The 15,277-nt window shown below is 43.1% G+C and overlaps 2 protein-coding genes across 8 annotated transcripts in view; both read right to left on the reverse strand.

Moving 5' to 3' along the window:
* Positions 1–9,727, reverse strand: part of CMYA5 (cardiomyopathy associated 5) — a 57,291-nt gene extending 47,564 nt beyond the window's left edge. For 2 of the 4 annotated variants that reach the window (XM_080972152.1, XM_080972151.1), the window contains exon 1: positions 9,152–9,719. In XM_080972152.1, coding sequence (XP_080828278.1) covers positions 9,152–9,237 — 86 coding nt within the window. In that variant the 5' untranslated portion in view covers positions 9,238–9,719. Of the gene's footprint in view, positions 1–9,151 lie in introns of all 4 variants that reach the window. The other 2 variants (XR_013977137.1, XM_080972153.1) reach the window with 2 other exon arrangements.
* A 2,831-nt stretch (positions 9,728–12,558) lies between these two features.
* TENT2 (terminal nucleotidyltransferase 2) overlaps positions 12,559–15,277 on the reverse strand; it is a 34,208-nt gene continuing 31,489 nt past the window's right edge. For all 4 annotated transcript variants that reach the window (XM_080973817.1, XM_080973818.1, XM_080973819.1 and 1 more), the window contains 2 exons: positions 14,508–14,587; positions 12,559–12,882 (listed from right to left, as the gene is read on the reverse strand). In XM_080973817.1, the coding sequence (XP_080829943.1) occupies positions 12,808–12,882; positions 14,508–14,587 (155 nt within the window). In that variant the 3' untranslated portion in view covers positions 12,559–12,807. The remainder of the gene's footprint in view (positions 12,883–14,507; positions 14,588–15,277) is intronic.

Raw genomic sequence — 15,277 nt, forward strand, 5'->3', positions numbered from 1 at the left:
TGACTGTAAGTGTGATCTCATGAAAAAGAATTTTCATTTATTCAAGAATAAAAAACCTGCACCCTGCCTACTTTCTAAGGAATGCAACAACAATGTATTTTTTAAAATCCTCTAATTAAACCCCCATAATAAAAAATAAAAACCACAAAATCACAACAATTCCAGCAAAGCCAAGCACCAGACAATCAGCTGTCCATCAGGGTTTCCCACAGACATTCAGGTGGCCCTTGTAAGAAGAGGATGCTGGACTAGATGGGCCATTGGCCTGATCCAGCAGGCCCCTTGGAACAGATGCTGCCTGGAGCCATATAGTGACACAGGCTGATGCACCTCATTTGTCAAGACACGCCACTCAGAAGGGTGCAAAAATGTATTTTTCAATAGAAATATAGTACATCTCACCATAGTGTCTATGCGCCTACTAATTCTGATATTTATGCACTAAAAGTTAATGGGCAACTTCAAAGTCCCTGCTCTTCCTTTTTGTGGTTCCTCCTCTTTAAACTGGACAGCCCTTCAGACAGAGGACTCCTTCAAAGAGAGAAGTGTCCTCTGTAAAGTAGGGCACATGGCCACCCTGTAAGATACAGAATACGTGCCTTTCAGAGTTGGATACCTATCTACATTAATCTAAGGTGTTTCAGTTAAAACATGAAAGTTATGGGGAAATATTAACCCAACTAGAAACCAGGCTCTTGTTGCTTGATTAGAGACAAACCATTGTTTTAGATCTGTTTTAGACTCTTAAAATTAAACAGGGGAGAAAGAATGGTGAGAGAGGATTCATAAACAAGTATGTTGACAGGAACAGTATTTCTGCTGCATTATACACAGAAGTCTCCTGGCTCCTCGTCCACTGCCTCTCTCCTATCCCTGCAATATGTACTAGGATAAGAGTTCTTGCTTTTAACTAGAAGAAATATTGACCAGGTACAGTAATAGCAGCAAATCTTCACACTTTTTAATGCAGTGCTCACTGCCGAACAGATTGCCCAGACCTACTGCAATCGATCAGTGTCTCATGCCTCACTGACACGTCTTCTGTGTTTTATTTTGAATGAAGCAAACCTCCCAGCGTAGGATGATATGAGGCCGGCCAGCTTTGGCTCTGCCAGACAGTCAAGTCCCACCAATTCAGTTGAGCAATTTCCTTCAAAATCAGAACTGCATCCAAGCCAGTGACTGAGCTACATATGGAAACCAGAGAACTTTAGGGTCACTTGTTTGTTAAGTATTCGCCCTGATTTGTTTGCACCAAGTTTGTGAGAAGGTTATACGGCATCCAAGGTTTATTGAGAATTCATGATGATCTGCTGGCAGGGAGGTTATATAACATCATGTCACACGACTATTATCCCATGTTTCCCAGTGCATTTTCCTCTCTCTTTCTTTAGTGCAAGAAAGTTACATATTTTTCGCTCTATAAGGCGCACCAGACCACAAGACGCACCTAGTTTTTGGAGGAGGAAAACAAGGAAAAAAAATATTCTGAATCTCAGAAGCCAGAACAGCAAGAGGGATCGCTGCGCAGTGAAAGCAGCAATCCCTCTTGCTGTTCTGGCTTCTGGGATAGCTGCGCAGCCTGCATTCGCTCCATAAGACGCACACACATTTCTTCTTACTTTTTAGGAGGGAAAAAGTGAGTCTTATAGAGCAAAAAATACGGTAGATTTATTTGGGGAGTGGATTTGTGTTCAAGTGTGCCAAATCCACTTAGCATCAGAACATAAGAAGAGCCTGATGGATCAGGCCAAGGGCCATCTAGTCCAGCATCCTGTTGTCACAGTGACCAGTCAGATGCCTATGGGATGCTTGCAAGAAGGATCTGAAAGCAGCAGTGCTCTCCTCGATTCTCAGCAACTGCAGTCCTCCTGCCTTCCGAGCACAATTCAAAGTGTTGGTGCTGACCTTTAAAGCCCTAAACAGCCTCGGTCCAGTATATCTGAAGGAGCGTCTCCACCCCCATCGTTCTGCCCGGACACTGAGGTCCAGTGCCGAGGGCCTTCTAAGGCGGTTCCCTCACTGCGAGAAGCCAAGTTACAGGGAACCAGGCAGATGGCCTTCTCAGTAGTGGCACCCGCCCTGTGGAACGCCCTCCCACCAGATGTCAAAGAGAAAAACAACTACCTTTTAGAGTTGTTTTAGAAGACATTGAAGGCAGCCCTGTTCAGGGAAGCTTTTAATGTTTAATAGACTATTGTATTTTAATATTCTGTTGGAAGCCTCCCAGAGTGGCTAGGGAAACCCAGCCAGATGGGTGGGGTATAAATAATAAATTATTATTATTATTATTATTATTATTATACCGTGAAAGCAGAGCAAAGCCGTTGCGGTTAGTAGCCATGTGTAGCCTTATCCTCCATGAATCCCTTTTTAAAGCCATCCATGCTGGCAGCCATCTCTACATCTTGGGGAGTGAATTTCCAGCACATCTCCTTAGTTGCACCCAGATTACATTTCACCCTGGATCTGATCTCTTGCACCTAACCTTGGCTTGACCTTGACTTTCTGGGTGCTTTTTGCTACAGCTTGGTAGCACTATGTGAGAGCCAAAGTCTCATGTGGATTCTATTGGGATGTGGGCCTGCTCTGAATGGGGGTGTAACCCTTCTGGAGGAGGGGGCACCTAGCTTGGTGGTACTTCTAGGTCCATTCCTGTAGCTTGAGATTCAAATAGCCTCGGTGACACTGAGTGTCTTCTCTATCAGCTTTGACTGGTGTCCCAGCTGTCTATGCTCTGGTAACCTCTGGTTGGATTACTGCAATATGTTGCATGTGGGGCGGCCTTTGAAGATGGTTTGGAAGCTACAACTGGTGCAGAATTCAGTGCCCAGATTGTTGACTGGGGAAGGATAACCTGAACATATAAACACCAATTCTGGCATGACTGCACCGGTTACCAATTTGGTGCCCAGGCTGAATTCAAAGTGCTGTTTTTGACATATAAAGCCTCATGCAGCTCAGGACCTCAATACCTCAAGGATCACCTCTCCCCACGTGAACCAAACTGGACCCTGCAATTGTCATCTAAGGCCCTTTTCCATGTGGCCCCTTCACTGGAGACCCACAGTGTGGTCACAAGAGAATGGGCCCTTTCTGTGGTAGCTCCCTGCTTGTGGGATGCTGTCCCCAGAGAGGCTTACCTGCCAACCTAGCAGTTCGAAAGCATCCCAGTGCAAGTAGATAAATAGGTACACTGAGGCAGGAAGGTAAACGGCGTTTCTGTGCGCTCTGGTTTACATCACTGTGTTCTGTTGCGTCAGAAGCGGTTTAGTCATGCTGGCCACATGGCCCAGAAAGTTGTCTGTGGACAAACGCCGGCTCCCTCGGCCCGAAAGTAAGATGAGCACCGCACCCCATAGTCACCTTTGACTGGACTTAATTGTCCAGGGGTCCTTTACCTTTACATTTTTTTTAAACCTGGCACCATCTCTGTCTTATTTTAGACACCAGGCAAAAACCTTCAGTAGTTTGGGCTCTTTATTTCAATGGTTTTGAGTGCCTGTGGTCTCTTTTAGTGGGGGAATATAGTGTAATTTCCTCCTCTCTTCCCCACTATGCAATCTGCATTTTAAAAATCCCTGTTACTTGTGTTTTGACATCATTGCTTTAGAAGCACTGATGTTGGCAGCTGCCTCCCATAAAATGTAGTTCTGCCCTCAGCACAGCAGCTGGCACAACTGGGTCATAAGTACACTTTGAGTGCTTGAGAGAGAAAGGGCAAGACAACTTCACTTTTCTGCTCCCACTTCCCTAATCCAGCTTGCTCTCATGCTGAAGATTAATTTGCAGCTACATTTTTAAAAACCACTAACGCTACAGCCACCCTCACTTCAGGGCGCAGCGTAAGAGATCATTTGGGCGAGTTCCCAGAGACAGGCAACACATTTATCAAGTCACGTTAGTCATTTCCATTAATCACATTCCCATTCTTCTTCAGAAGCAACACACACAGAGAATCCATTTGGCTAATTAAACTACGTGTAAGTAATGCAAAGCCATTTATCCTTGCTATATCAATCAGTGGCGTAGTGGTACATGCTGAGGTGCAGGAGCCGATCATGACAGCTCCCATAACCACACTGCTAAGGAAAGTCTGCAAATGCAGGCAGTTGTATTGAACCATTATTAGAGATATGTACACACACACCAGAGAGCATCAGGACGTATAAGCACCATGCATATAAGTATCAAGGTGGTTGCAATTGTATGCGCCGTTCAACCCAGAAATGCTTTGTGCATCAACAAATTATCTTCGGCCCAGATGAAATGCAGCTTTTACCCTTTAATTAAAAATGCAAACCATCTCGCAAAGGAGTGTTGCCATTTAAATGGCTAGCATGAAGAAATAGGGACCCCATCAAAGAAAACAAAAGAAGTATCCAGCCTTAACTTAATGGGTTTCCTACAAAAAGGGTAAACGAAGATTTAATGGCTGGGGGAATATGGCCTGGCATTTTGATGCCAATGATATGATGTGGGGACTTGCTACAAGAAGATCCATCACACAATGCAACGTCCATCTGAAAGCACCCCCAGTATTAAATCTACCTTGCCCCAGGGGAATTTCGGGAGAACAAAGCTGAGCTGCAAATTCAGCCTTAGGAAATTCTTCACACAGTGCTGTAAATGAGCTACGGTATTTGCTACCATAAAACATAGTGGTGGGCCTCCAGTGTGGACAGTTTTTTAAGGGGATTAGACAAAACTAGAGGATAAGGTTATCAATAGTTATTCACCATGCCTATATGCTACCCCCAGTAGCAGCAGAATGTCTCTGAATACCAGTCACTGAGGAGCGTGAGGAGGACAGAGTTATGACACCCAGACCCTGATTGTGGGATTCTTATAGGCATCTGGTTAGCTGTTATGGGAAACAGAATGGTGGACAAGATTTGGCTTTGGTCTGGTCCAGCAAGACTCCTCTTATGTTATTTAGGAGGGCAGATGGGCCAAATTGGCCACATGATACCTGTTCTGCCTTTGTAAGAACTTGATCGCTTAGTGTGGCAGCACCTGCCCTTTGGAACACCCTGCCTATTGAGATCAAGTAGGCACCTTCAGTTGGTGCCCGATGAAAAGATTCCCAGATGCATGTGAACCTGTCTGGGAAAAAATTGAATTTGTATAAGGATAACTATGAGAAAATATGGAATGAAATTAAAAGAGATTTAGAGGTGTGGTCTAACTTAAAATTGTCATTAATGGGCCGGATTTCTGTGATTAAGATGAATGTGCTGCCAAAGATGCTTTTTTTGTTTCAAGCCCTCCCAATTATAGACAATGTGAAATGTTTTAAAGAATGGCAAAAAGCTCTTTCTAGATTTATCTGGCAGGGGAGGAAACCCAGAATTAAATACAAATTACTTACGGAATCTAAAGAAAGAGGGGGATTCTCTCTGCCAGATTAAAAAATCTATTTTGAAGCTGCTGCACTTTGTTGGATTAAAGAATGGATGAAATTAGAAGATACAGATTTACTAGATTTGGAAGGATTTGATAATGTGTTTGGTTGGCATGAATATTTGTGGTATGATAAAGTAAAAGCCCATAAAGCATTTAAAAATCATATACCGTATTTTTCGCACCATAGGGCGCACCGGACCATAGGGCGCACCCAGTTTTTAGGGGGGGAAATCAAGAAAAAAAATATTTCCCCCCCCCAGCCCCAAAGAGCAGCGTACAGGCTGCGCACAACCTCTCCCTGCCGGAGGGGTTGAGCGGGGCTATGGCACAAGCCAAGGCAGCGAGCAGGATGGATCCCGCTCGCTGTTTTGGCTTCCCCTTTAGCCCCGTGCAGCCTCTCCCTCCCGGGAGAGGCTGCACGGGGCTAAAGAATCCATAGCCCCGTGCAGCCTCTCCTTGCCAGAGGGGTTGCGCGCAGCTATGGAGGAAGCCAAAGCAGCGAGCGGGATGGATCCCGCTCGCTGTTTTGGCTTCCCCTTTAGCCCCATGCAGCCTCTCCTTGCCAGGAGACACTGCCCAGGGCTAAAAAATCCATAGCCCCGTGCAGCCTCTCCTTGCTGGAGGGGTTGCGCGCGGCTATGGCACAAGCCAAGGGAGTGAGCAGGATGGATCCCGCTCGCTGTTTTGGCTTCCCCTTTAGCCCCGTGCAGCCTCTCCTTGCCGGGAGACGCTGCGCAGGGCTTTCCTGGCTTTCCTGGGAGGTGGGGAGATTCCCTCACCTCTCCCAAAAGCCTGCAGAAGCCGCGCAACCCCTTTAAAGAGATTGCGGCTTCTCCTGGCTTTCCTGGGAAGTGGGGGAATTCCCCCACCTCCCGCAAAACCGGCAGAAGCCGCGCACACTTTAAAAGGGCTGCACGGCTTCTCCTGGCTTTCCTGGGAGGTGGGGGAATTCCCTCACCTCTCGCAAAAGCCCGCAGAAGCCGCGCAACCCCTTTAAAGAGATCGCGGCTTCTCCTGGCTTTTCTGGGAGGTGGGAGAAGGGACTGATGCTGCCAGTCAATCCCTTCTCCCTCCTGTGGAAAAGCCCGCAAGAGTGCACAGAGCTTGTGTGCGGCTCTTGGAGGCTTTTCCCGCCTGCCTCCCCCCTGCATTCGCTCCATAGGACGCACACACATTTTCCCTTGCTTTTTAGGAGGGAAAACGTGCGTCCTATGGTGCGAAAAATACGGTAATTAGGAAATCGTTGTATAATGTTTGGATAAAATACAAAGACCTTTTAGAAAGAAAGACGCCCAGATGGCTTTCACCAATGGAGGCAAAGGCCCAGAAAAAAATTAATATGGATACCAAATGGTTGAGATATTATGACTTATTAATAGAGGAAGAGGAAGGTTATAAATTAAGACCATTTGAGCAAATTAAAGATAAGTTAAATTGGTTACATTGCCACCAGATTAACGAATTGTATAAACTGGATAAGAAAAATGGTTTTGCCTTGGAAAAATCCAAGTTGGAGATGGAGTTGTTAGATACTGAAGGTAAAAACTTATCTAAAATGTACAAGCTTTTGCTGGAGTGGCATACGAAAGATGAACAAGTTAAATCAGTGATGATAGATTGGGCAAGAGATTTAGGACATAATATAATGTTTGAGGACTGGGAAAGATTGTGGAAGAAAGGGGTGAAGTTCACCGCATGTACTTTGTTAAAGGAAAATATTATGAAGATGATGTATAGATGGTATTTGACTCCTGTAAAATTAGCAAAGATGTATCATAACTGTGATAATACATGTTGGAAATGCAAAGAAAAGGAAGGAACATTCTTTCATATGTGGTGGACCTGCCCCAAGGTGAAAGACTTCTGGGAAAAGATTTATAATGAACTGAAAAAAATGTTGAAATATACATTTACAAAGAAACCAGAGGCCTTTCTTCTTGGAATAATAGGTTCGGAATTGCCCAAGAAAGATGTTAATCTATTTTTGTATGCCATAACTGCGGCTCGTATTCTGTTAGCTAAAAAGTGGAAAACTCAAGAATTACCAACAGTAGAACAATGGCAGATGAAGATGATGGATTTTATGGAGCTAGCCGATCTAACCGGAAGAGTCCGCGACCAGAAGGAGGAGGAACACCATGAAGAATGGAAGAAATTTAATGATTATTTAGCTAAATTTGTTAAGCTAAAATAACTGGAAATAGCGTCCAGATACTTAATGGGCTTAGGATTGTACTTATGTTAACTGACAAAATAATATGTTTAATACAAGAAGGAGAAGTTTTAAAGATGTTAATGTTTAATTTAAAGGGTATTAAAACTGGGATTTGGAAAACCGTTATAAGGATATGCAATGAAATTCAACTAAGGGGAAACGAGGAAGTCGTTTTACAAAGTAAATAACTGTTATTTTCAATAAGGTTAGGATTTATGTTTGTTATGTTTTGTTTGTTTTATGTTTTTGTTTGTCGTTGATATTGTAAAAACTAATAAATTTTTTGCAAAAAAAAAAAAAAAGATTCCCAGATGCATAGAAAGTTGAGTTGATTTTAATCTGCTTTGATATTTTAACTTTTGTATGTTTTAAAGTACGGTTGTGAATTTTCCCTCAATTTTATTGTTTTGTCTTTTTGTAAACCACTTTGAGGGTTTTTACAATCAGTTTTATGAAACAAACCAATCTATGGCATGACAACTTTGGGGGAACCAGTTTTTGCCACTAGAGGTTTCCCTCTTTTAAAAGCAAGATGTCTTCTTCTTCTTTTATTATTATTAAATCTAGGTAGGGCAAACCAGTTGTGCAGGTAAGGCAGTGATCTACTAGCCCCTCCCCCCCAGCCAGCATGCTGGCTAGGGATCTGTTTCCATGGGGGCCGGCTCCAGGGAGAGGAGAAAAGGACAATTCAATAACCAAGTGACAGCAGATCTTGAGCCAAAGCAGCAAGACAAGGCTCCCTATACTACCAAGTCTTCACCTCCAGCAGTTCAGACCTCCCTGGTTTCAGTGTGAGTTTTTATTTTGTAGTCAAAATGGGCTCAGTGCTACAAAGTCCTGAACCAGAAACTGGGAACCATCATGGCAAACTTTTCTGGCTAGGAATCTTCCTTAACTATATACGTACATCTGCTACTGCTTTTGGGGTGCCCTTTCCATTCATCTATTGGGTGCAGAGCTGAAATCACCCCATTTTTAGGAGCCCTGTGCTATCAGACCAAGCAACAAGCCATGCCTAAAGTACATGAAAACCAAACGGCCTGTAGCCTCCAAACACAAACCGAGTCACAACCACCACTCATTTCCACACACACCCCCCCCGCAAGCAATCGATTCTTGAATTAAAGTTCTCCCCCACCTCTTATTGCACCGTGGGTTATGGCGTTTTTAAAAGAACAAATTAAAGGACTCGTCCGCTTCAATTACACACACACACACCCTGAGAGTAATGGAGATTGATATGCAGTGACGAGCCAGCTCGGAAGGAGCAGGAGGAGATGCCAATCCAACTGGCACAACGCAGGATCTTTAAATAGAAAATGCCTTTTGCACACAGGCCAGGCACTTTCAGAATCACAACCAGCTGCATTCAGAATCATCAGAAAGCTCCCCCTCATCCTCAAAACTTTCATCTCCTTTTTGATGCCGCACGGCATTTGCACAAAGGCACTTCCCCCCGTTTCAGTTCTCCAGAACTTCTTGACAGCCTGTAAGTAGGCTGCAGAGTCTCATTTTTGAAAGGTATCGTACCTGTTTGGCTCATATTCATCCTCCTCTTCATCTTCCATGGAGACGTCAGGTGATCCGTCAGACTCGTAGTTGCAGTCGGTCTCCATTTTGTCCCCCAGGTCACTTTCCCTAGCTGTGTTTATCCCACTCTACTCAATACTCTCCAGGGTTGCCCGAAGCAAACTGTCATCCACAGCAGCTCAGCTCTCCTGACTCAGGAAAGTCTTTAAATAGAATGACGGAAAGTTGAAACATCAAACCGCTGCTGCCACCTTGGACTGGCCACTGGGTCCTAACACCACCTTGTTTCCAGGGCCAGCAAATAGGTGGCTGGCCTGCAAATTAGTGGCCTTGATCTATATATGGCTTCCTGGGCCAGAGCTCAGGTAGGCCTAACCACCTGTGGCTCTGAATGCCGATACAGGTCTTCCCCTGCAGCATCCAGACAGTCCAGGAGGCTACTATCACATTCTCTCTTGCTGGATCAAGACATATGTTTCTTATCATATTCACATCATGTTTTCCCTCTGAGGAGTTCAAGATGGTCTCTCCCTTTCTGTTGTCTCCTCACAAGAAGCCTGTGAGGGAGGTTAGGCTGAGAGTCTGTGACTGGCTCAAGGTCATTCAGTGAGCTATGAATTGCCATTTATACTTTGCGTTACGTAAGAACTTTTCGCATGTGCTCTCTTGTCTATATGCAGCACACACTCTCATAAACACACAAAAGTACAGGGGCACAGGATTCTCATGAAATGTTACTGTCCAGCCATGGAATCAAGTAACAGAAGGAGGTCCATCAGCATCCAGGCTTGCTCATTCGCTCTTCCCATTTAGTTGCCTCAGTTCTGAGGCAGAAGGACCTCAGCTTAGCAGTACAGTGGTGCCTCGCAAGACGAAATTAATTCATTCTGTGAGTTTTTTCGTCTTGTGAATTTTTCGTCTTGCGAAGCACAGTTTCCCATAGGAATGCATTGAAAATCCAAAAGGAAACAAATTTGCAAGACGTTTCTGTCTTGCAAAGCAAGCCCATAGGGAAATTCGTCTTGCGAAGCAACTCAAAAAACGAAAAACTCTTTCGTCTTGCGAGTTTTTCGTCTTGCGAGGCATTCGTCTTGCGAGGTACCACTGTAGAACATTTGGCCTTGCATGCAGGAGGTCCCAAAATCAATCCCAAAGTCTCCCATCAGGGCTGGGAAAATATGAGATTACCACACAGCAGCAGAACTGAAATGGTTTCTTCTTGTTATCAACTTTGGTTAGTCTATAGATTTATAAACTGCTGTTAAAAAAACCCCAGCTCCTCCCAGGGTGATGTACAAAAAGTGACATTCTATCATCATCATCATCATTATTATTATTATTATTATTTGTATACTGCTCTATACTCAAAGGTCTCAGGGCAGTTACAACATAAAAACACAATATAAAAGCACAAAAGCAATCAAATAACACACACACACACACACACACACACACACACACACACACGGTCCCAGCACATTTTAAAAAGGGCATTATCTTGGGATCACTGCTGAAAATGCTCTGTCTTATGTCTATCAACCTAACACCTCCTCCTGATGAGTACCCAAGCAGGGCTCCCACTTAGGCAGAGAGAGAGAGGTGATCTGAGTGATTCACACCATTGGCACATGCAACCCACTATCAATGCAACATGGAGCCCAGCCACCAAGAAACTGGTGTTTGTGAGTGTGTGTAGCAGTAGCAGCAACATGTAAACTGTGTCCCAAAATACACTTCTAGCCCATCATAATAAGGCTAGCCCTGTAAGTCGTATGCAAGACTAAAAAGTTTAAATCCAAATTTCTTAACATCACTGAGATTGATAAAGCACTCTTCACAATACTATCAGGCTACACAATAAGAGCCAAGAAGCGGATTGAAAGAAAAAAGTTGAAATATACAAAAGATAGCTTTATTTTCAATACAGAAACTTTATTCCACTTGACACAATAAAAATATTAAACTTAGAGGGGAAAGGAAGTTCGACATCAGTGAAAAGTAAACATTTGTTAACATATGAATTGGTCTGCAATAAATATAAGAGGCACAAATTGTGCAACAGCAGATCTAAAATAAGTCTCATACTTCTTGGGGGGAAAGTTAAAATTTAAGTTTTCTTAAATCCTGTTTTATATAGCAGCTGACCAACATACAAATATTTACACAAAAATAGAAACAAATTAAAACAACAACAACTTGGCTTATCGTAGCAGCTATTTTTCGCAGTTGTCACTACTTTATATATATGGAGAGAAAACGGTAGGAGAGGGCTCAACTCATGGCGGCTCCACAATTTACAACAGAGCAGTGGGATGGGTGTATGAGGAAGTGGAAAGAAAGTACGCTTCCTTACACTGCTGTTGTGGCGCAGGAAACTGGGGAGGGGGTTGTACAAGCCACGGTACCATCCTTGTAGGATCCATATATCACAATGGAAGTGCAGTTAAGAGGAAGTACAATTTTCCCTTGCATTTCCTTTCCCTCTGCTTCACTGTAATGTTCAACGCCACCCTCAGTCTGCAGTGAGCATCAAGCAACATAGAGCAGTCTGCCATAAAAAAAAAATCTTACCTGCAGTGCCTGTACATCAAGTAGGAACACAGAGCCCACTGGCCATTCCTAATGGCAGGCAAACTGCCTGACAACATCCTGATTTTTTACAGCCCCAGGGTGGCCGGAAACACACAAAATGCTTTTCAAACCCGAGGGGCTGCCATACATGGATGGCAGGCTGCATTCAGCTCAGCATGTCACACATTATGCAAGCCTAACAGATGATTCAACTGCCTTGAAGTTATTCTGCTGCTTTAAAATTCCAGTAAAGAATACAACCCCCAGAAATTCTCGCTGAGGTGGCAAACCTGCTCCATGAGTTGTGTCACTTCAGGCTGCAGGTGGGGGGCTCACAACTTGAATAGGCTCTTCCATTTAACTAAATTCCTTCCACACAGGAAGCTGCAAGTCAGGAAAGGTTTTAACCTGGCCTCCTTCCACCAAGCACCTGGTTTTCAATGTGGAAGGGAATTCTGTTCTATGGAGGAGTATTCAGTCCTATGCAATCTAAAGTAGCACAAACCAAATACATTTGCGAGCTCATTGAGAATTAAGCCAGATCAGCAGCATCATTTAGGGTGTAGTTGTTATTTTTCTTTAAAAGTTGCTGTTTCTTATTACAAGATTATTAAAAGCTGAAAAGAGCCAAGGAGAGCCAAAGTGCATATTGCATTTTGCAGCTGTAAAGCAGGAGCTACTCTCTCTCATAAGGAAATGTGCACAGTATGCTATACTTTAAAGTCACGGCCTGACTGTCATACATTTCATCTTTACATTTCAATATTCCATGTGGCTGAGTCAAACCACTACAACGTAAGTTAACAATAAATCAAACTCCCAAAAGATTTGCAAAATTAGTATTACAGAAGTCTCTTTATTGGTCACTGATTCAATATGTTTCGGAAAGCCAGTCTTCAAATTGTTAATGCATTTCATGAAGGTTGTATTTAATTCTTACAAAAGTTTCCTTAACAAAATTTTGAAAGAAAAATCTCCTCTTTAAAAATAAGATCAGTGGGAAGAGAGGGAAAAATTGCATCCCGAGGTTTCAGTAATGTCTTTTGTGTATTTCAGAATGGTCCACTTAAGGAGAAGGAAGCCAATTATCTTTTCTGTAGAGTTGCTCTTAAAGGTAGTACACAGTTCAAGTCCCTCCTGTCTCTCAGTCTCTGCCATGACTATGAAACAGAACAAAATGCAAGAATGAACATACTGGAACATATTAAAGAAAGACAACAAAATTAGTAAGATTCACAATCAAAGTAAGTACAGTGCAGTGTGTGCAAGGGGTTGAGTGTGCCTTAAGAATTTCCGACTCGCTTGAAAAGCGAATCATTGCAGGATCATTTCCTCAAACCACATCTACCTGCCCCACACATATGTGACATCAAGTGTGGGACAGGTAGAGACACAGCTTTCTTAGTGGGCACTCTGACTGTTTCATGGCAAGCAAGACTTGCTGTCAGTGCTGATCAGCTGACTAGTGGTGACAGCAAGCCCTGGTGCGATTGGCTGTGCTGCAAAAGTTTGCAACTGGAACTGCTCGTTCAGCCCGGACACTGAGATCCATCTCCAAGGGCCTTCTGGCTGTCCCCTCATTGCAAGAAGCGAGGTTACAGGGAACCAGGCAGAGGGCCTTCTCAGTAGTCGCGCCCGCTCTGTGGAACGCCCTCCCATCAGATGTCAAGGAAATAAACAACTATGACTTTTAGAAGACACCTGAAGGCAGCCCTGTATAGGGAAGTTTTTAATGTGTGATGTTTTACTGTGTTTGATGATTAATTTGCTAGAAGCTACCCAGAGTGGCTGGGGCAAGCCCACCAGATGGACAGTACATAAATAATAAAGTATTATTATTATTATTATTATTATTATTATTATTATTATTTCACATGACCCAAATCACCAGAAGCTGTCATGTTGAATGACTGATGGACTGGCTGACCCTCCCACCTCCATTGGCCAAAGCCCGCTTCCTGCTCCTGCAAGCAGTTTCAAAATATGATTTACATGTATTATAGCTATACAGCTATACAGTATTACATGTATATACTAGCTATACAGTGGTACCTCGGGTTACATACGATTCAGTTTACATACGCTTCAGGTTACAGACTCCGCTAACCCAGAAATATTACCTCGGGTTAAGAACTTAGCTTCAGGATGAGAACAGAAACCGTGCTCTGGCGGCGCAGCAGCAGCAACAGCAGGAGGCCCCATTAGCTAAAGTGGTGCTTCAGGTTAAGAACAGTTTCAGGTTAAGAACGGACCTCCGGAACGAATTAAGTACGTAACCAGAGGTACCACTGTATAAGTTCCCAGATACTTCATTTTAGAAGTCAAACTAGCTTCCAAGTATGAAACACACTGAAGATAGTACTCTGATCACCGAGGTCATGACATGCGAGTTACAAGCAATCCGGCTACAAAAAGGTCCTATGGCAAGGATCCTAAGGAGATGCATTTTCCTTCTTTGAACAGCAGGTTATTTGCCATACTTTTGCCATACATTTGTCTGATTTGAAAGTCCTCTCAATTTCAAAGTCATTTGCCTTTGGAAGTTGCTGTTTGAAAAACATAAGGCCAAAATCCCTTTGGGTGCACAGAAATAGTTGCACCGTTCTTTGGATTTCAGCCATGGAGGGGGGAAGAAAGCCAAGGATTAATTGCTTAGAAAAATCAGAGAAGCACAAATATGCCTTGGATCTCAAGTTTCACGTGGGGGGGATGGGACAATTGTCTTCAAACAATTATATGTAATCACTTTTTTGTAAAGCTTTATTGGACTGTTGTGCATTTTTACCTTGCGAAATTCGTCTAGGATAATGTCAAACTTCTGTTTTTCATGTACCGCTCTAGCTGTGTTTGTTCGATCAAAAGGTTCTGGAAAGGTTAAAAGAGCATTACCAGTGATGTAACTTTCACTAGGGTTTGTTTGGTGTGTTTTTTTATTCTAAAGCAGCAGTCCTAAAACTATTCACTTAGGAAAAATTACACTGGAATCAACAAAGCTATATGAAAGTATAGGATGGTGATCTTACATTTACTATATTTTCTGAGAGAGGGGTAGTCAAAGTGAAATATTTTTCCACTGCAGTTTATTTTTTGCATTGCAAGGGCCATAATCTGAGTAAATCACAAAACCCTAGCAATCATGAAGTTGTGTTGAGCCATATGAACATATTCCTCTGCAAACTACAATTTCAGTGAACAATTATGTACGCTTATCTTAATGAAACTGATACAAAGGGTTAGATCCACCTTATGGGAGTATTTTTTTCAATTTTAGTAGAAATTATTACTTGAATGAATGCAAATAACAGCTGCATGTTCCTGAGAATCTCCAGGCTTTGCACAATTCTTTAGGATTCTCTTAAATACATACATGTTTAAAGCAATTTTCAAAAGGAGAGAACAAACAAAAACCACACCAATAGGTGAAAAAGAGAACAGACTACACAGGCTCAAGGCAGCTTTTTGGCAGGCCACTGCTAGGAAAACATTGATTTCTTTATATGATTTTGTAATGGGTTTAGGGGTTGCTCGTGCGTAAGTTGCCGCCACTCCTGGCTA

This window comes from Podarcis pityusensis (assembly GCF_964106645.2).
Source record: "Podarcis pityusensis genome assembly, chromosome: 11".
Classification (NCBI taxonomy): domain Eukaryota; kingdom Metazoa; phylum Chordata; class Lepidosauria; order Squamata; family Lacertidae; genus Podarcis; species Podarcis pityusensis.